The 20,527-nt window shown below is 44.8% G+C and overlaps 1 protein-coding gene across 2 annotated transcripts in view; it reads left to right on the top strand.

Moving 5' to 3' along the window:
- Positions 1-20,527, top strand: part of LOC106610767 (myelin transcription factor 1-like protein) — a 127,691-nt gene that overhangs the window by 93,760 nt on the left and 13,404 nt on the right. For both annotated transcript variants that reach the window (XM_045723409.2, XM_014210316.3), the window contains exons 8-16: positions 917-1,051; positions 6,300-6,390; positions 8,020-8,130; positions 8,849-9,075; positions 9,588-9,853; positions 15,995-16,201; positions 18,536-18,657; positions 19,934-20,002; positions 20,235-20,297. In XM_045723409.2, the coding sequence (XP_045579365.1) occupies positions 917-1,051; positions 6,300-6,390; positions 8,020-8,130; positions 8,849-9,075; positions 9,588-9,853; positions 15,995-16,201; positions 18,536-18,657; positions 19,934-20,002; positions 20,235-20,297 (1,291 nt within the window). The remainder of the gene's footprint in view (positions 1-916; positions 1,052-6,299; positions 6,391-8,019; positions 8,131-8,848; positions 9,076-9,587; positions 9,854-15,994; positions 16,202-18,535; positions 18,658-19,933; positions 20,003-20,234; positions 20,298-20,527) is intronic.

Here is a 20,527-nt window from a genome sequence, read left to right as displayed (position 1 = left end):
TTACCCCTTTCCTCCCCTTCTCCCCCTTACCGTACCAAATATTTTCATCCACTTAAATGACGCACAGAACATCTATTATTTCTGTGTTTTTGTGGTTCACAAACAGCTTATCAGCCAAGGAACAGTTGAGATCCTTACTATTATTTTATGGAATTCCAAATATACATTGCATTTGCAGTGTATTTGAGTGTAGCTACTGAATATCCTAACACCAAAGAACTATCCATGATCTTGTTTCCCAGTTGAAGACATTTGAAGGTGGGCTGTTGCACCTGATGCCGGTTGGCATGCGATGCCATCGCTGCTTTTGGATGGTAACACTATCTGATCGGGTTTGGAGAAATAGAGAGGGTAAGGTTGGGCAAGGGAAAGACAATCCCCTCCGGTGTGCATGTGTGCGTGTCTTATTTTGACCAATAATGACCTTCAGTGCAAATAATTGGTTGAAAGAAATCTGACTTACTTTGTCTTGGACATGGCAACACATGCTCTTCACTCCTACAGCTGTGGTTTTATTCAACAAGACTTTGTCAAGTGGTGTGAAATATGTTCTGTTACTATGGCGACGATATAGCTAACCTTATGTTATGTTCCCGCAAGGTCCCATGTCGGCTTAGTGAAATCAGTGGCAGGTTTGTGATACCGCTTTTAGCCTCAACAATTCTTCAAATGACGTTGTTTGGTTGCTGTGGTTATAAGCATTCTCGCATTAGCAGCACACTGTTCACAATGACTTTCACTTCGTTCTGACAGGGTCACTGGGTTTGCTGGAAGTGTTAAAATGTGCTGTTTTCAATGAAGCAAGCAAATTTCTCTCTCTCTCTCTCTCTCTCTCTCTCTCTCTCTCTCTCTCTCTCTCTCTCTCTCTCTCTCTCTCTCTCTCTCTCTCTCTGCCCCTATGTTTTTGTGTATTCAGATTCATCGCGTGGAGACAAGAAAGAGAGCCGGTGCCCGACACCGGGCTGTGATGGCACAGGTCACGTGACGGGATTGTACCCTCACCATCGGAGCCTGTCTGGCTGTCCACACAAAGACAGGGTGCCACCTGAAAGTAAGAACTGCACTTTCACACTTTACTTAAGTTTACCATTCTGGGGTAAATTCAGTTTCAGTTAAGTCTGTTTCAAATTCTGGAATTGAAATTGAATTGACCCTGCTTACAAAGCCAGTGGCTCTCAGTTTATTGCAGGGTTTGTCTGATGTATTGCATTGCAAGGTCTGCATGTTTTGGTTTCTCTTTGTTTCTGTCTGAGTGGTGTGTGTTTATTGTGGCTGTTCCACGTTCGTTATGGCTGCTCTGTGTTTGCTAGTCAGGTGGGGACTGCGCTGGGAGGTCATGCGGACTACAGCTGCTCTCCTGGCGTTACCTTTGCATGCATGGGGTCATGGATTTGCTTGTGTTAGTCTATGACTGATTACCTGTCCAATCTACTGTCTAATGATGGGGGGGAAACAAGGCCTCAGAGATGAATGGCAGAGTACAGCAGTGAATGGTGGGACTGTTCTAGCACTGTCTACCAATGAGTTAACATCACTCATTCTTGCTGACCAACAGCCAGTGCTTCACAGCACTTGACATTCCCACACACTGTTGGATTCAGATCATTTATTTTACTTAATCAATTTTTTTGCATGTTACTGTACTTTGACTCCCTAAATTCATATGATGTTTACCTCACAAAGTGAGATATAATTAAGACCATGATTTATAAAACTATCTTCTGCTTGGTAACACTGTTAAGTGCCTGTAGAAAAATCAACTGTCTCTGTCTGGCCATAGTCACCAGCAGTGAGTAAGACTGAGTACGCCTATCAATCTCCACCGCACAATAAACCCCATAAAGTTATTTGTATTCTTTGCTCAATTAAATTCAGTTGAATAAAAGAGAAGTATTACGGCTTTTTGCAGCAGATCAACATTAGCCCTCAGCGAATAGGCACCCCGGTTATTTGGTCTCATTCACCTTGTGCAAACTTCTCAATAAACTCTCTTCAACACGTGCTATTAACCCAGAATCAGAAGATTACGTTATGATCTGCCATGACCCAGACTGCTATTAAAATAAAATAGGCCTTTTTTTTTATAATGGCACATAAATCATTTAACATAAGACATGGCCTTATAAAGTAGCCAGTTAACAGACATGCATTGTGTTGCTTTGAGTACCATGCTTAGAGCTAGCAGTTTTCCCTGACCTTGTGACCTTACCAGGAAAGACTCCTGGGCCTAGTTATAGCCTAGTTAAAGCACCAAGGTATAAATGTGTACTCCTAGAGGATTAGGATGGTGGGAGTTTTTTGACCTTGAGGGTGCAAACCCCAAAATGGATTTCGAAATAGGCTTCGATCGATTGTCATAGGATCTTTTGGAGGTAACGTCCGTGTTCCTTCTCCTATTCCTTATTTGTGTTGATCAAGCTGACGTTCTGTAAAAAATAGCATAAATGTTTCATTTTGGAATTAAATAATATACATTCTAATTGCAACTCACAGTCTGACTACGCAGAAAAGGGTCATTGTATGGAAATCACACACACTCACTCACACACACACACACACACACACACTCACTCACACACACACGCAGATACACAGACGGTTATGTGAGGTATCGACAGGACTCTGCTTTAAAATCCATTATCCACCATGGAGCAGCTAGCCACAAAGTTTCTCCCTGTCCATCAGTGGTCAATGGCCTCTCAGTGCAGACAGACCCAAATGTCCTCTACACACACATACACACACACACACACACACACACACACACACACACACACACACACACACACACACACACACACACACACACACACACACACACACACACACACACACACACACAAACACACCACACCTGCTGACAGCGAGGAGGCAGAGGGAGATAAAAGCCTGCCTGTCTATTAACACATTTACAGTGTAGTGGACAATAGATTATTAATGCAAGGTCTTCATTTAGCAATCACACAGTCCACAAGACACTTCCTAGGGAAATCTAGGATATTAAAATGAAGCGACGTTACAAGTTCATTTTCGTGTTTGCTCATTGTTGAATGTGAAATATTTAATCCCCTCATAACAGATCTTTGTTTTTGTTCCTGAAAGTGATGTACCTATGAATGAGAGTACAAAACACAATACCTCTGTAGCGTACACTTTTCAGGAATCATTGCTTTTTTATTTTTGTGAAATGTTCCACGATGCTCTATGCGTACAGTGAATGAAGACAGGCAAATCCAACCATTTCCAGTCATTATAACGGTTTCTTTGTCATGGTCAGGGAAAGTAGTGATATAATCTAACACAATGTATTGGCTCTCAGCGTGTTGAGGTGGAGGGACTTGCCCAATTAGCTCGAATTAGTATGCCAGAGAGTGAGGATGACGAGGGTCAGAGTGTAAGGGGGTGATAATGATGAAGCTGACTCAAAGAGCAGTTTTAACCCATACAGCAGGGCGTCTTTCTGGCCCCTCTCCTCACCCCCCTCCCCTCTGGTGGTTCTCAACCGGGGTCCCTTAGAGACGTCCGTAGACAGATCATTACTCTAATTGGCTGCCGTCGGGAGAGCAGACTATACTTCCACTCCTATTTGATATATCTTTAACCAAAGCCTAAAGGAATGTGTGTCCACAGGTGTGGAAGGAAGCTAAAGTAATCCCACTGCCTAAAAATAGTTAAGCACCCTTTGCAGGCTCTAACAGCCGCCTAATCAGTTTGCTGCCTGTTCTTAGTAAGTTGATGGAGTTATCTACTGACTTTCAGCAGGCATAATATAGAGAAGGGCACTCAACTTGTACTGCACTGACTCAGATGACTGATGATTGGTTAAAATAAATGCATAATAAGATGATAGTTGGAGCTGTATTGTTAGATACAGTGCAGCCTTTGGTGTTATTGATCATAAATTGTTATTTATGGCTTTACATGACCTGCCATCACATGGTTGGAGAGTTATTTATCCAATAGAACCCAGAAAGTGTTCTTCAATGGAAGCTTCTCTAACATCTGATATGTAAAGTGCGGTGTCCCTCAGGACAGTTGCCTTGGGCTGTTACTTTTCTCTATTTTTACAAATGATTTGCCACTGGTCTTACACCAAGCTTGAATGGCTATGTATGAGGATGATTCCACACTCTACATGTCAGAACCCAAAGCCAGTGAGCTCACTGACATTTTAAATAAGGAAACCACGCATCTTAACACCCGCCTGATTAACCCGGAAGCCAGCCACACCAATGTGTCGGAGGAAACACCGTCCAACTGACAACGGAGGTCAGCCTGCAGGCACCCGGCCCGACACAAGGAGTCGCTAGAGTGCGATGAGCCAAGTAAAGCCCCTACGGCCAAACCCTACCCTAACCCGGATGACGCTGGGCCAATTGTGTGCCGCCCTCTAGGAATCCCGATCACGGCCAGTTGTGATACAGCCTGGGATCAAACCCAGGTCTGTAGTGACGCCTCGAGCACTGCGATGCAGTGCCTTAGACCGCTGTGCCATTCGGGAGGCCCCGATGTTCTGAGCTTTTGATACATAAATCAACTGTACTAGTTGTTCTGGCTCTGGTCTTGTCCCATCTTGATTATTGTCTGCTAATATGGTCAAGCGCAGCAAAGAAAGATGTAGCAAAACCGCAGCTGGCTCAAAACAGAGCAGCATGCCTTTAACAGTACATACAGAACTAACATCAACAACATGCATTCCAGTCTTTTCTGGTTGAGGGTTGACTAGAGATCAACTGCTTCTCTTCTAGTTTTTATGAGAAATATTACTGTGATGAAAATTCCAGATAGTCTGCATAATCGAATAACATACATCTCAGACACCCATACATACCCCACAAGACATGCCACCAGAGGTTTCTTCACAGTCCCCAAGTCCAAAACAAATTCACGGCAATAGTAATATACAGAGCCATGATCACATGAAAACTCCCTTCCATCTCCTATTACTCAAGTAAACATAAAATGACCTCTATAAAAAAAACATCTCATGGCAGGGACTGTAAAGTGACACACACACAAACAAACACACGCGCACACACGCAGACCACACTATCACACTGTAACGCACACAATCTACATATTTTCCTTCAGTTGTATTGTTTGTATATTGTTGTATTTTGAAATTGACTGACTGCTCTTGTCTATCAGTGTGTCAATGTTTTGTTACTTGTCGTGTTTTATATTTTTGTGTGGACCCCAGGAAGAAAAGCTACTACCTCTGCAAAAGCTAATGGGGATCCAAATAAATCAATTAAAACCAATTGAATTAACCAATTTGACTGTTTTAATGGTAAATGCTATTGAAAGAAGGAACATCTAAAAATGGGTGGATGATAATAAAGAGTATAGTCTACAGAATATACTGTATATAGAAAATAAATATACTGTATGTGTCTGGCACGATGCGTGAATTACTGGCATGTCTTCTGTTGTATTATCCGTTGGCTACTTGTTCTGTTCTCTGCATCCCTCAAGCTGCCTCTGTTCTATGTCTCTGGCTATGTCCTAGGCTAGTATTCTTATACCCATTTCAGACAGAAGATTTGGTATGTTACCTGCAAAAAAAAATATGGCAATATTTATATGACTCCTTTGAAACAGCCCCTTACTTCAAACCTATTTGTAGGTTTTCCCCTTTTATACATATCAGTGGGTAACTGGCAACTTGGGACAGATGGGAGGTGTTGTTAAACCATGGGTGCTGTTTTCAGTTGAAATTAGGGAGGTTTTATACAAGTGTTAAACAAGTGTTAACAAGTGAAGTGTTCATGAATTTACCTGCAAAAAAAAAGCAGAGAACCGTTCACACAGATCCAATACCTGTATTTTGGTTACAGGGTCTGTGAAAATGCAGGAATAACGACAACCTCTTTAGGTGGCTTTTATTTTTCCCCGTGTTTTACACCCTACCCCTTTCAGATATATCAAAACGCTGGTATAAAAATACAGGCATGTTAAGTTAGTGGGATTTTGGTCTGTGTATAAAAGGGATTTTAGATGGCTTCTTCTTCACTATACTCTCCTTCTTCAATCAACACTGATCTCAAAAGGCTATAGCAGTGAAACCAGTATGGTGGCAATAACAAACACTGTCTGCCCTTTCAGACTGTACTGCTCTATAGGGAGGAGGAAGGAGGTCATCTCAAATTGCTGGGACAGATCCTAATGATAACGATGATGATAATACCAAGCTGCTCAATCTCTCACACACTAATGATACTGTCTGTTTGTGGGGCTTCTAACCTTCCCTATCTCTCTCTATCGCTCTCCTGTATGTCTGTTTGTCTGTTTGTGTGAAGTCCTTGCTATGTATGAGAATGTTCTTAAGTGTCCTACACTGGGCTGCACGGGACGCGGCCATGTCAATAGCAACAGGAACTCCCACAGAAGGTGAGTCGCCCAACAGGACTGGCAGCCATCTTGGGAAATGCCAGGATCATCTGTGTTACGTCCACCTTTTGTTCAGTTGGAGATTTTATTTCTTTCCCTCCAATGACGGGTTGTTACTTTATCCTTGTTTCTTTCCTCTTTATTAGTATATTTTCTTTATTAAATGTTTTACTTGATATTCATGATTATTTTTTTCCTTTTGTTTATGTTCTATTTATTTGCTCAAGTGTTTATTGTTTGATTGATTTATTTTACAATTGTATCATCTACTTGCCAATAATTTTGTGTCTGTATATTGTTGCACAAATGTCACTATTTTTATTGATTGCGATGGGAAAGGGGCTTACAAAAGTATTTGGCTTTGGATATCTCAGTTACCACAACCATGCCTAATTATGTGGTTGCTTGTCTAATGCTAAATTTGGAGTCACGCGTGAAATGCTGTAATCCACACCTCAGATGAAAGAATCACAGATCAAGGTTTCCGGGAGAGAAGCTGTGTGTATGGGTGTTGGTATTGAGGGTGGAACTGAAATAGCCGTGTGCTCCCCTCTCCTGTCACACGGCTAGAGAGAGAGAGCTGAGAGAGAAAGAGAGAGAGAAGGGGAGCAGATCAGAGCGGGAAAGAATGAAAGGAGAGAGAAGGATGAGAAGGAGTTGAGTGTCACCCACAGCAGATTTTGTGAGAGTCAGGGTGCATCAGCAGCCATTAGCACCTCTCTACCACTCTGGCAGGAGAGCAGGAAGGCTACAGACCTGGGAAGACTGGAGTTCTCTCTTGCTGAGCACAGTGTCACTCACACACTGACACTCAGACAGGCATGCACACACATACTCACACATAGGCACACGGTACATACACACACACAGACATGCACACGCTCACACATACAGATACACATGACATACACACGCAGACATGCACACACTCAACTTATCAGACAGTCATGTACACTAACACACACACACTTGCAAAACACACATACACCTAAATGAACACCTACTAACCGATACTCACACCTCGAGAAGACACCTCTCCCTCCACCTGCACTGGTTCAGGGCCATGATCTGAATAACCTCTCTGCTGGGACTTGAAGTCTCTTTACACTTCACAACATTTATAAAGAAGAATTTGTGAAATAACATATAATGATCAGAGCCTTTGTTAAATGTGGTTGATTGGCAGTATCTCAAACAGCTGTGCTGCAATAACATGTCCTTTATTAACCTTGGGAGGTTGGTGTGTGTGTTTTGGGAGGTTGTTTGGCCGGTGTGTTTGTGTGGATTGGGTAGCAGGGACAGGATTGTGTGCGTGTGCAGTTGGCTTATCCTCTGAAGCCACTCAACCAAAAAAAAGCAATCTGTTATAATAACCAACTGCGTTGTTGTTATTTAAAACGTTTGATGAAAATGTATGATATTGGAAATTAACCAAAAACTCATTTAAGGCAGGTAGGCAGATGGATTATCAGTTAGACAGACAGACAAACAGACAGGCTGGCAAACCTGCAGGCAGACAGACAGGTGGACAGAGATGCATTGAATGGGACCATTATATCGGTTCTTATATGATCATTCTCACCTCCATTACTGGTTGTCATACTCATCCCCCCTCTGTTGTCCTTTCAGCCTGTCGGGGTGTCCAATCGCTGCAGCAGAGAAGCTGGCTAAAGCCCAGGAGAAGAGCATCGGGTGCGATGGCTCCTCCAAGTCTAATCAGGGCTCTGACCGCGTGCTCAGGTACTGTTCACTGATCCCCACACCACACTCATCTTCCATAGGGACCACCTCACTGGTAGATGCAGAGTCCAACGGCCTGAATGTATTAATTGAATACTCTACCAGGGTTGGGTTTCGTTCAATTTATATCCTACCTTACTATAACTCTGCTTGCATTAGTCAGTCAATGTTGGAAGGTTTTCTTAATTATTGTATTATAGATTTTCATATTTCTCTATGTCTGTTTGATTTCTTTATCTTTTGATCTCTCAGACAGTTATAGTTTGGAGACGCTCCACATTAATTTTCTTGTTTATACAGTGAATGCCTTTATTGGGTTTTAAAGAGCTCAATAATTTCAACAAAAGTTGTTTTGATATGCAATGGTAGATATAACATTTCTATCCAATTAGACTGCATCACTAATTCAAGCTCTGATAGTTTCTAGATAAAAACATTTTTATAAAATAATATCAGAGAAAATGCATGGCTTTAATTATGAGTTGTGTTTGGGTGTGACATTTTCAGGAAACAGCATAGACATGTAGCTTAGATGAACTGAAAGCTAAATCCAAGGATTCTCTTAGGCTAGACTTGACTGTTGCCTTGCCTTTTCCCTTTTCTACATTCCCCTACCCTTTCCCCCCCTCCTCTCCTCCCTTCCCACCTCCCCTCCCCTGCGTGATGTTTGGTGCCTCTGCTCTGTCCAACCTACACCCCCTCGTGGTTTATTTTCCAGGCCTATGTGCTTTGTGAAACAGCTGGAGATCCCTCAGTACGGCTACAAGAATAACGTGTCCACCAGCACGCCGCGCTCCAACCTGGCCAAGGAGCTGGAGAAGTACTCCAAGACCAGCTTTGACTACAGCAGCTTCACAGACAGCAGCCACGGCAACAATGTCTACGGCAAACGGGCCATCGCACCCAAGCTTCAAGGCAGGGACACTTCTCCTAAAGGATATGATGGTAGAGTCCATCATCCTGGCACTTCAGTTTTATCTGTTACCTACTTTATTGTTGTTCAGGTAGTCAATATGAATATTGTGTCAGTAGACTAATGAATATCCTTCCCTCCCTGGTTTGGTTTATGAATGGTCTGTACTCCAAGCCTTTTTTCTCCACAGATTCATTGTATTTTTGCCCAGTCTTTCCAAATTCACCAATATTTTAACTTCCCAAATTCTTTATTGTTGAATGCATCCCCCACAGCCAAACTTGTAGTCAAATACTCAGGGAGAAAAAGGTGTAGATTCACGCGCAGAGCGCGGCAGGTGTTTATTTCGCCTTCGCAGGAGGCAGGAATCGTGGTCACAGGCAGGCAATGGTCATAAACAGGCAGATAAATCAAAACAACACAAGGTTGACAAAGAAAAAAAATACAGAACCTTACAAAACGACAGTAAGAGTATTGCCGCTCCGTGCGTTTGTCTATACTTGCGGATGAACTACCCCTATCTCTGTGTGCTTGTGTCCTCCAGTTAAGCGCTACTGTAAGAACTCCAGCTCAGCGAGCAGCCCGAACAGCACCTACGCCCCCAGCAGCAGCAGTAGCAGCCTGAGCTGTGGAGGAGGGGGCGGAGGGGGGGGCAGCAGCGCCAGCTCCACCTGCAGTAAGAGCAGCTTCGACTACACCCACGACATGGAGGCTGCCCACATGGCCGCCAGGGCCATCCTCAACCTGTCCACGCGCTGCAGAGAGATGCCCCATGGTCTGGGAGGAAAACCCCAGGATCTCTGCTCTCGGGTAGGCGTGGTTAAGTGACCAACTCTTTATAAAGCCTTCAGAGCTGATACTTTTCAGTAGAGTCGACATGAGATAATGGGATTGTATGTAATGTACAATATTCGAAGGACGTGAGAGGAGGACACTACAGTTTTTTTTTTTTTTACATAGAGGTTGACTTTCGGCCAACTGGAAATATTCAAATCCAACTTGACATCCTGTGGTCAACCGTAGAGTATCTCCTGTGGTCTAACATAGAGTATCATAGTATTGGTTAGACCTTTGAATAATATCCTCGAACCACCTTCCCATCCCACTACTAGAGGCCTTACTCTCCCAGCTCCAAGCTTCCTCTGTCCTGCCAGGTAATATGAGCAGTGATGAGTGAGCACGATATGGTCTCTTTAGCCACACACACTGGCGCTCTGTTAAAGAGATATCTACGGCTGTGTCTCTCGAATGGCGCTCAGCAGGACAGCTTTATATTTTCCCTCCAGGGATCAGGTGAGGTAGATAGGGAGCACGGCGGGATGGGACGGATCTCCGCCGACACGCCGCGAGCCCAATATGTCATCAGGAGGAGATAAGGCGCCGGTATCCCTGCATTATCAGCATGGAGACGCCGAGCAGGTGAATAGGGAGGCCTTCTGCGTGAGGTAGAGCGGAGTGCACTCAGCTGGCAGAAGAGCCTTAACCAATCAGGACTTCCTCTCTCTTCCTCCCTTCCTCTCTGTCCATTTCTGCTCCATAGGCGAGACAGACAGACAGACAGACAGACAGACAGACAGACAGACAGACAGACAGACAGACAGACAGACAGACAGACAGACAGACAGACAGACAGACAGACAGACAGACAGACAGACAGACAGACAGACAGACAGACAGACAGACAGACAGACAGACAGACAGGAGGCTCCAAGGCAGAGGTAGAGACAGGAAACGTCAGGGAGATTCTCAACCTTCTTTCATCTGAACACCTCCAGTCATGTCATTGCTTTTCTCACATTGTCTGTCTTTCCTCATCTACTTCCATTCCCATCTCTCTGAGTGAAAGCGAGGGAGACTGAGGAATACTCATGAATGCTGAGAGAGAATAACTTTGTTTCATTTTAGGAGCTGGAGGAGGCTGGTGGAAGTAATTTGGGGAAGCAGCCACTGACCCCTCCCACAATCTCTTGCACCCACCTCCTCCCAGCAACAGGGGGCGGGGGCTACCTGGGGGTCAGATGACAATCATGTGGTCTGTGAGGAAACAAACATGCTCGTTAACGCACAATGACACACATGCGGTATATGCATATTAATTTGAAGCACACACATACCATGCCACATGAAAATATCTCTCTTTCCTGCTGATAGCTTTTAGCCTTGCCTCAAAGTTTCTCTCTCTCCATTCTCTCTCCATTCTCCATGCCCATGACCATATTTGTTGGAGTGGCGGCAACAATATAATAAATGTATATATTATATATATTAAATTAATATAGGGGAAACACTGATGTCTATCTTTGGCCTACAAAGGCTGATTCTGGTTTGTCACCATAATAGCGTCAAACTCCAACGATCCTGAATCCAGTCACATATCGTCCAGAGCATGAAAAAAAAACTAGCTTGAGCTACTACAGTTGAAGTCGGAAGTTTACATACACCTTAGCTAAATACATTTAAACTCAGTTTTTCACCATTCCTGACATTTAATCCTAGTAAAAATTCCCTGTCTTATCTCAGTTAGGATCACCACTTTATTTAAGAATATGAAATGTCAGAATAATAGTAGAGAGAATGATTGATTTCAGCTTTTATTTCTTTCATCACATTCCCAGTGGGTCAGAAGTTTACATACACTCAATTAGTATTTGGTAGCATTGCCTTTAAATTGTTTAACTTGGGTCTAACGTTTTAGGTAGCCTTCCACAAGCTTCCCACAATAAGTTAGGTGAATTTTGGCCCATTCCTCCTGACAGAGCTGGTGTAACTGAGTCAGGTTTGTAGTCCTCCTTGCTCGCACACGCTTTTTCAGTTCTGCCCACAAATTTTCTATAGGATTGAGGTCAGGGCTTTGTGATGGCCACTCCAATAGCTTGACTTTGTTGTCCTTAAGCCATTTTGCCACAACGTTGGAAGTATGCTTGGTGTCATTGTCCATTTAGAAGACCCATTTGCGACCAAGCTTTAACTTCCTGACTGATGTCTTGAGATGTTGCTTCAATATATCCACTTAATTTTCCTACCTCATGATGCCATCTATTTTGTGAAGTGCACCAGTCCCTCCTGCAGCAAAGCACCCGCACAACATGATGCTGCCACCCCCTTGCTTCACAGTTGGGATGGTGTTCTTCGGCTTGCAAGCCTCTCCCTTTTTCCTCCAAACATAACGATGGTCATTATGGCCAAACAGTTCTATTTTTGTTTCATCAGACAAAAGGACATTTCTCCAAAAAGTACGATCTTTGTCCCCATGTGCAGTTTTCTATGGCAGTTTTGGAGCAGTGGCTTCAACCTTGCTGAGCGGTCTTTCAGGTTGTGTCAATATAGGACTCGTTTTACTATGGATTTAGATACTTTTGTTCCTATTTACTCCAGCATCTTCACAAGGTCCTTTGCTGTTGTTCTGGGATTGATTTGCACTTTTCGCACCAAAGTACGTTCATCTCTAGGAGACAGAACGCGTCTCCTTCCTGAGCGGTATGACAGCTGGGTGGTCCCATGGTGTTTATACTTGCATACTATTGTTTGTACAGATGAACGTGGTACCTTCAGGCTTTTGGAAATTGCTCCCAAGGATGAACCAGACTTGTGGAGGTCTACAATTTGTTTTCTGAGGTCTTGGCTGATTTCTTTTGATTTCCCCTTAATGTCAAGCAAAGAGGGACTGAGTTTGAAGGTAGGCCTTGAAATATACTGCTCAAAAAAATAAAGGGAACACTTAAACAACACATCCTAGATCTGAATGAAAGAAATAATCTTATTAAATACTTTTTTCTTTACATAGTTGAATGTGCTGACAACAAAATCACACAAAAATAATCAATGGAGGTCTGGATTTGGAGTCACACTCAAAATTAAAGTGGAAAACCACACTACAGGCTGATCCAACTTTGATGTAATGTCCTTAAAACAAGTCAAAATGAGGCTCAGTAGTGTGTGTGGCCTCCACGTGCCTGTATGACCTCCCTACAACGCCTGGGCATGCTCCTGATGAGGTGGCGCATGGTCTCCTGAGGGATCTCCTCCCAGACCTGGACTAAAGCATCCGCCAACTCCTGGACAGTCTGTGGTGCAACGGGGCGTTTGTGGATGGAGCGAGACATGATGTCCCAGATGTGCTCAATTGGATTCAGGTCTGGGGAACGGGCGGGCCAGTCCATAGCATCAATGCCTTCCTCTTGCAGGAACTGCTGACACACTCCAGCCACATGAGGTCTAGCATTGTCTTGCATTAGGAGGAACCCAGGGCCAACCGCACCAGCATATGGTCTCACAAGGGGTCTGAGGATCTCATCTCGGTACCTAATGGCAGTCAGGCTACCTCTGGCGAGCACATGGAGGGCTGTGCGGCCCCCCAAAGAAATGCCACCCGACACCATGACTGACCCACCGCCAAACCGGTCATGCTGGAGGATGTTGCAAGCAGCAGAACGTTCTCCACGGCGTCTCCAGACTCTGTCACGTCTGTCACGTGCTCAGTGTGAACCTGCTTTCATCTGTGAAGAGCACAGGGCGCCAGTGGCAAATTTGCCAATCTTGGTATTCTCTGGCAAATGCCAAACGTCCTGCACGGTGTTGGGCTGTAAGCACAACCCCCACCTGTGGACGTCGGGCCCTCATACCACCCTCATGGAGTCTGTTTCTGACCGTTTGAGCAGACACATGCACATTTGTGGTCTGCTGGAGGTCATTTTGCAGGGCTCTGGCAGTGCTTCTCCTGCTCCTCCTTGCACAAAGGCGGAGGTAGCGGTCCTGCTGCTGGGTTGTTGCCCTCCTACGGCCTCCTCCACGTCTCCTGATGTACTGGCCTGTCTCCTGGTAGTGCCTCCATGCTCTGGACACTACGTTGACAGACACAGCAAACCTTCTTGCCACAGCTCGCATTGATGTGCCATCCTGGATGAGCTGCACTACCTGAGCCACTTGTGTGGGTTGTAGACTCCGTCTCAGGCTACCACTAGAGTGAAAGCACCGCCAGCATTCAAAAGTGACCAAAACATCAGCCAGGAAGCATAGGAACTAAGAAGTGGTCTGTGGTCCCCACCTGCAGAACCACTCCTTTATTGGGGGTGTCTTGCTAATTGCCTATAATTTCCACCTGTTGTCTATTCCATTTGCACAACAGCATGTGAAATGTATTGTCAATCAGTGTTGCTTCCTAAGTGGACAGTTTGATTTCACAGAAGTGTGATTGACTTGGAGTTACATTGTGTTGTTTAAGTGTTCCCTTTATTTTTTGGAGCAGTGTACATCCACAGGTACACCTCCAATTGACTCAAATGATGTCAATTAGCCTATCAAAAGCTTCTAAAGCCATAACATCATTTTCGGGAATTTTCCAAGCTGTTTAAAGGCACAGTCAACTTAGTGTATGTAAACTTCTGACCCACTAGAATTGTGATACAGTGAATTATAAGTGAAATAATCTGTCTGTAAACAATTGTTGGAAAAATGACTTGTGTCATGCACAAAGTAGATGTCCTAACCGACTTGCCAGAACTATAGTTTGTTAACAAGACATTTGTGGAGTGGTTGAAAAAAGAGGTTTAATGACTCCAACCTAAGTGTATGTAAACTTCCGACTTCAACTGTATGTGTGCTTTACTCATTTTATTGGAAAGGGAAAGGGGGATACCTAGTCAGTTATACAACTGAATGCCTTCAACTGAAATGTGTCTTCAGCTTTTACCCCAACCCCTCTGAATCAGAGAGGTGCGGGGAACTGCCTTAATCGACATCCATGTCTTCGGCGCCCGGGGAACAGTGGGTTAATTGCCTTGCTCAGGGTCAAAACAACAGATTTTTACCTTGTCAGCTTGGGGATTCGATCCAGCAACCTTTCGGTTACTGGCCCAACACTCTTTAAGCACACCCCAGTACCCTAACCTCTGAGCCCAGAAGACTATACAAGCCTATGTGCGTCACAAAGAAGCGGAAGCTGGGTTTTGCTCCACTGGAACACAGGGAGAGTCCAGCCTAGGGGGAGTGGCGTGTGGAATCACTGTTAAAACAGGCGTGCCTTGGCTGGAGAGGAGGAGAGGAGAAGAGAGGAGAGGAGGAGATGAGAGGGGGAGTGGAGGGGGTTGGAGTTAGGGATGTTAATGAGGGCAAGGGAAGGGTGACAAATTGACATTACCCCTCCCCTCCAGCCCCCTCCAAAAACATGGCAGAATTCTACTGTGCCCATGTTCACCAGATGCAGTACATCAGCGGAGGCTGCTGAAGGGAGGAACACTCATATTAATGGCTGGGATGGAGTCAATAGAGTGGTATCAACCACCTGGAAACCATGTTTTGATGTGTTTGATACCATTTCATTGACTCCATTCCAGCCATGATTATGAGTCGTCCTCCCCTCAGCTGCCTCCACTGCAGTACATGGATATTCAGCTGGGTAGGAGAGGGAGGGAGCATTTTGGCTGATTATTCAAGCCTGTCTGTGTCCCTGTTTGTTGTGTGATATTTATTGTGTTTTTGGTTGACTAGCAGCAGTCCCTATGCAGCCGCCCAGCGTTGCCCTCCCGCCAACCTCTAACCCCACAGCCCAGTCTCTCTGCCCAAATCCACTCACATCACACTCAAACCAGCCAGGCCCCAATCTGCTCCCTCTGGCTGTGGAGGTTACAGACACTCTAAGGGAGGGAGGGAGAGAGGGAGAGAGGGAGAGAGGGAGAGAGGGATTAGTGCAGGATCACAACATTTGCTCCCTTGCCCTTTACCACTGATGACCCTGTCTCTCCCACCAGTCACCATGCCTTTTTCTTACCAGAAGGAAATATTTGGAGAGTTATGTAATCACACATATATATATATGTATATAGCCCTTATATATATATATATATATATAAGGTTTTTGAGCTGAATGTTGCTTTGCCTTTCTTCTCCTCCCTCTCTCCTTCCTACTGCCCCTCCCGTCTTTCCTCCTTTCCCTGTCTATCTTCCTCCCTCCAGAACCCAGACCTAGAGGTGGATGAGAACGGGACATTAGACTTGAGTATGAAGCAGCGTCTGGGGGGTGGCGTAAGTGCGGTGCTCACCCCCCTGGAGCCCATGTCTCCTCAGCGCCAGGCTCTGATGCGTTACGGCATGGGGGATGACTGCTGGGACCTGCCGGTCGACTACGCCAAGATCAAATGCATCGACGAGGACAGCAAAGAGGTACTAAAATGTGAAGGATGTTGATGCTAATGATGATCAGATGATGATGCCGAGCACTACTCTAACCTGGAACTCGGATTGTGGGATGAGGCTATCCTATCATTCAGTGACTTTCTATAACATTAGCTTCACAGTACCTCAGTACTCGAATAACTTTTACACGGCAGCATTCAAATATCCTGCATGTAAACAAACAGCTTGCGTACTGTACATACATCTAACATTAAGATTCACAAAGACCTACATACAGAAGTCCCCCACTGCATTTCAACAACACCCATCCATTTGGCAGTCCATACAGTACCTACTGTGGTTCACATCTGTCCAACCCAAGCCATCTGTCTCCAAGGACTTTCTGTTGGTTCCTTTTTGTATAAGACTCCCATTTCATGTTGAGGTCATTTTTAACACCAGCCCAGATCTCAGGTTGACTGATTGGAAAGTCATACTTGGAGTTCTCAAGGAAAACAATTCATTATTTGTATGTTAATTTCCATCGGCATCACCATACAGCAGACAGAGGTAGGCTGTGTCTCTCTGCTGTTCGCCAGAATTAATTATGCAAATAAATATTGGGAGGGAATCTAAATAGCTCTTCTCGTCAAAAGACTGCAGGAAATCAGTGTGTGTGGGGGTGTATTTGTGCGTGCGTGTGAGTGTGCATGTGAGCGTGCCTGCGTGTGTGCAAGCCTGTGAATGTGTGCCAGTTTTTGCGCTGTAGAGGACCTTGCAAAATGACCCAGCCCAATGCTCTTCAATATGTGCTGGATATATTTGCCTGTCTTTAGGGGCATTACTGTACACAAAGGAAAATAGATGGTTTACATCAATAGTCTTGCCCCGCCTGGCTGCCTGCACTGTAGACAAAGCCAGCCTGCAGTCGGACACTAGCGATCTAGGACTTCACCACAGTGCCATCTAGGGTATCTGTTAAGTACTGCATTAGAACGCTCAGCCAAACACCTAACTCTGATTCCATTGTGTTGAGGGTAATAGGCATAGGGAAGCACAACATAGTGAAGCCTACTGGAGCACAACAAAGAGTCTCTCTATCAGGTTTTCCTCATATAATCCTGTAAATAGTCATGCAAATAGATAGCTCGAATATAGTAATATGCAGCACTTATTAAAAACTCCAGGGTTTTTCGTCTAAAGAGATAGTCCTGACGTTTCCAGTCTGCCGTGGTAAGAAGTCCTTTACTTCGTCAATCCTCAAAGAATGCTTTATATACACAACAGCATTTCCAGACTCCTCATTCGGAGTCTCTTCTGTTGATTCGCAAACACTCAAACAAATTGGCTTAGGTGCTCCCAGGATCCCAACAGTGGTACTGTAAACGGCATTATTTCTACTTCCTGAGTGCTGCGTTCTCTCCACAGCCCAGATTGACGGTATGACAGAGCCTCCTCAGCCACCACCTTGGCAGCCCGCCAGACAGGCGCAGCCATTTGCATACAAATTGAGAGAGCAGAGTGCCATTGTGTTTTAAAGAGACCTGCTTCTAAGGCTCTGAGAGTGCCAAGGCAGCTCTCTCTCTATTTCTGTGTGAGTGTGTGTGTGTGTGTGTGTGTGTGTGTGTGTGTGTGTGTGTGTGTGTGTGTGTGTGTGTGTGTGTGTGTGAGGCTGATAATCCACCCTCTGAAGGTCTGAGTAATACCCCTGGTTAGGGAAGTAGGCATTCTTCCTCACCGAGCCAGTGACTGTGCCACCAACCAATTGTGCTCTAAGTTGGTATTTGTTGGTGTGTCTGTCAAATCAAATCAAATCAAATGTTATTGGTCACATACACATGTTTAGCAGATGTTATTGTGGGTGTAGTGAAATGTTTGTGCTTCTAGCGCCGACAGTGCAGTAATATCTAACAGTTTCACAACATATACCCCAAATACACGTAAATCTATGTAAGGAATGGATGAAGAATATATATACATATATATCAGAGCGGCATTGGACTAAGATAGTTGTGCCCCTCTTCTAGCCTGCTGGTGGCCCAGGGACGGCTTTAAACTGTAGCTGGCAGCCACTGGCAGCCTGATGGACCATGCTACCCATGCCCTCTGTCACCCACAGTGCAACTCCACAGATAGTTGGTCTGTCAGACCTGTCAGTTTCAATCCATAGTCTCCCTCCGTCCACGCCATCTTTCTGACTGTGTGTATCTCCCTTTGTCTCTCTTTGTCTCTCTCTCTCCTCTTTTCTGTCTCTTTCTCTCTCTCTCATCCCTCTCTCTTGTTCACCCTCTCGTCCCAATCTCTCTCGTTCCCCCTCTCTTTCTCGTCCATCCCTCTCTCTCATCCACTCTTTCTCTCGCCTAAATCCCCTTCATCATCTAGCCTGATGACCTGGACCCGTTCCGGGATCTGCTGGAGGAGAGAGGTTACTCTGGTGACGTCACCATGCACAGCCCCAAACCCAAGTACGCCCAGTGCAAGGAGAGCAAGAAGGACTTGATAACGTAAGACTGACCTGGATGGGATATGTGTGTGTGTGTGTGTGTGTGTGTGTGTGTGTGTGTGTGTGTGTGTGTGTGTGTGTCACAGGAGGTTGGTGGCAACTTAATTAGGGAGGGTGGGCTCATGGAAATGGCTGAAGCAGAATAAGTGGAATGTATCAAATGCATCATTCCATTCGCTCCGTTCTGGACAGTATTATGAGCCGTCCTCCCCTTAGCAGCCTCCTGTGGAGTGTGTGCCACCACTCCACTCAGCTCCACTCCCCCTGCTGCCATCTGCTTTTCACCCCCTACGTCTATGCTTTCCCTTCTTTTTTGTCTCTGTTCTTTTCCTTGGCTTCAAAGGAACCACCCACCTCTTCTCCTTGGCATATTACATTTGCAGTGCACATTTCTGCCAGCTTTTCATTTGATCCACAGCTCTTCATCCAGTGTATTGATGGCTTCTTATGTTGATGCTTTATTGTAATAAAACATCAGTACCTCTTCATGTTGCAGCTGCGCCCTAGAACGGGGTCCTAAACAAACCAATTTTGCAGACAGTGAAGCTAAACTGGAAACAATGAAAAACAAATCAGCCAACAAGAAAGACACAAACAAACCTTCTATGTCTTTATTTTATGTTCCTCTCGTTATGGTTTCATTGTGTCTATTTCTCTGGTGACAGATGCCCAACACCTGGGTGTGACGGGAGAGGTCACGTGACTGCCGATTACGTGTCACATAGAAGGTGTGACTTCATTTTCTCCTGGTGGAATAAGTCTCTTGGATTTATTGTTTTCAGCTTACCTCGACTATCCTGTCAGCCTAATGCAGCCAGAATGCACATCTCTGTGTTGACCTTTTGAGTACGATTACAGTTAACCTTTTGAGTCCAAGTACAGTATCATCATGGTTGACATAGGCCTACCAGATACTCAATAATTGTGTCAAGGAATCTAGCCAATGAACTTACAGAGCATGTAAACAAAAGCTTTGTGTTCTACACAGGCTATCACTCAGAGAGTTAACATTTTTTAATTACTGACCCAAATTCCCCCCTGCACTCGCATCATGGCTTTCTTGCAATTCCAGTCTGTGTGTCAGTGTCAGTGTCAGCGTGTGTCAGCGTGTGTCAGCGTGTGTGTGCGTGCGTGTGTGTGTGTGTGCGTGTGTGTGTGTGTGTGTGTGTGTGTGTGTGCGTCTACAGTATATACATATTGTACAGTATGTGTCTCTGTCATCAGCGGTGGGTACTCTCTCTTGTTTGCCTCACTAACGTTGTCCTGGTATCTTTCAGTCTCTCTGGCTGTCCTTTAGCTGACAAAAGCATTCGAAGTATGATGGCCACCAACTCACAAGAGCTCAAGTAAGGCGTGAGATGTTTCATTCTTATTTTTCTTTCCTCTTTTTTTGATATATTGTGAAAAAGGTATAATTTATCAAACAGGTTTTAGTTCCTCAGACAAAGCTAATACACTCCACTGACTGTTACGGTGAAATACATTATAGATGTGGTACAGAATGGGTGTGTTTTTGAGTGTGTCCCTCAAGACCTGTTGATTACTGTAGGCCCTGATTCGCTGTGCTTTCTGTCCCAGGTGCCCGACACCGGGGTGCGATGGTTCTGGGCATAATACTGGCAACTACGCATCACACAGAAGGTAAATACACACACACACACACACACACACACACACACCTGTAGTTCATCACACAGAAGGTAAATACACACACACACACACACACACACACACACACACACACACACACACACACACACACACACACACACACACACACACACACACACACACCTGTAGTTCATCACACAGGCATTAGACTGGACATAAACCTCTGAGCCTGGGTCAGAGTTCTCTTTGTCTGTAATATC

Source organism: Salmo salar, chromosome 09, assembly GCF_965601325.2.
Source record: "Salmo salar chromosome 09, fSalSal1, whole genome shotgun sequence".
NCBI lineage: Eukaryota > Metazoa > Chordata > Actinopteri > Salmoniformes > Salmonidae > Salmo > Salmo salar.
Note: the sequence above shows the minus strand (reverse complement) of the source record. Positions and strands in the feature narration are given on the sequence as shown.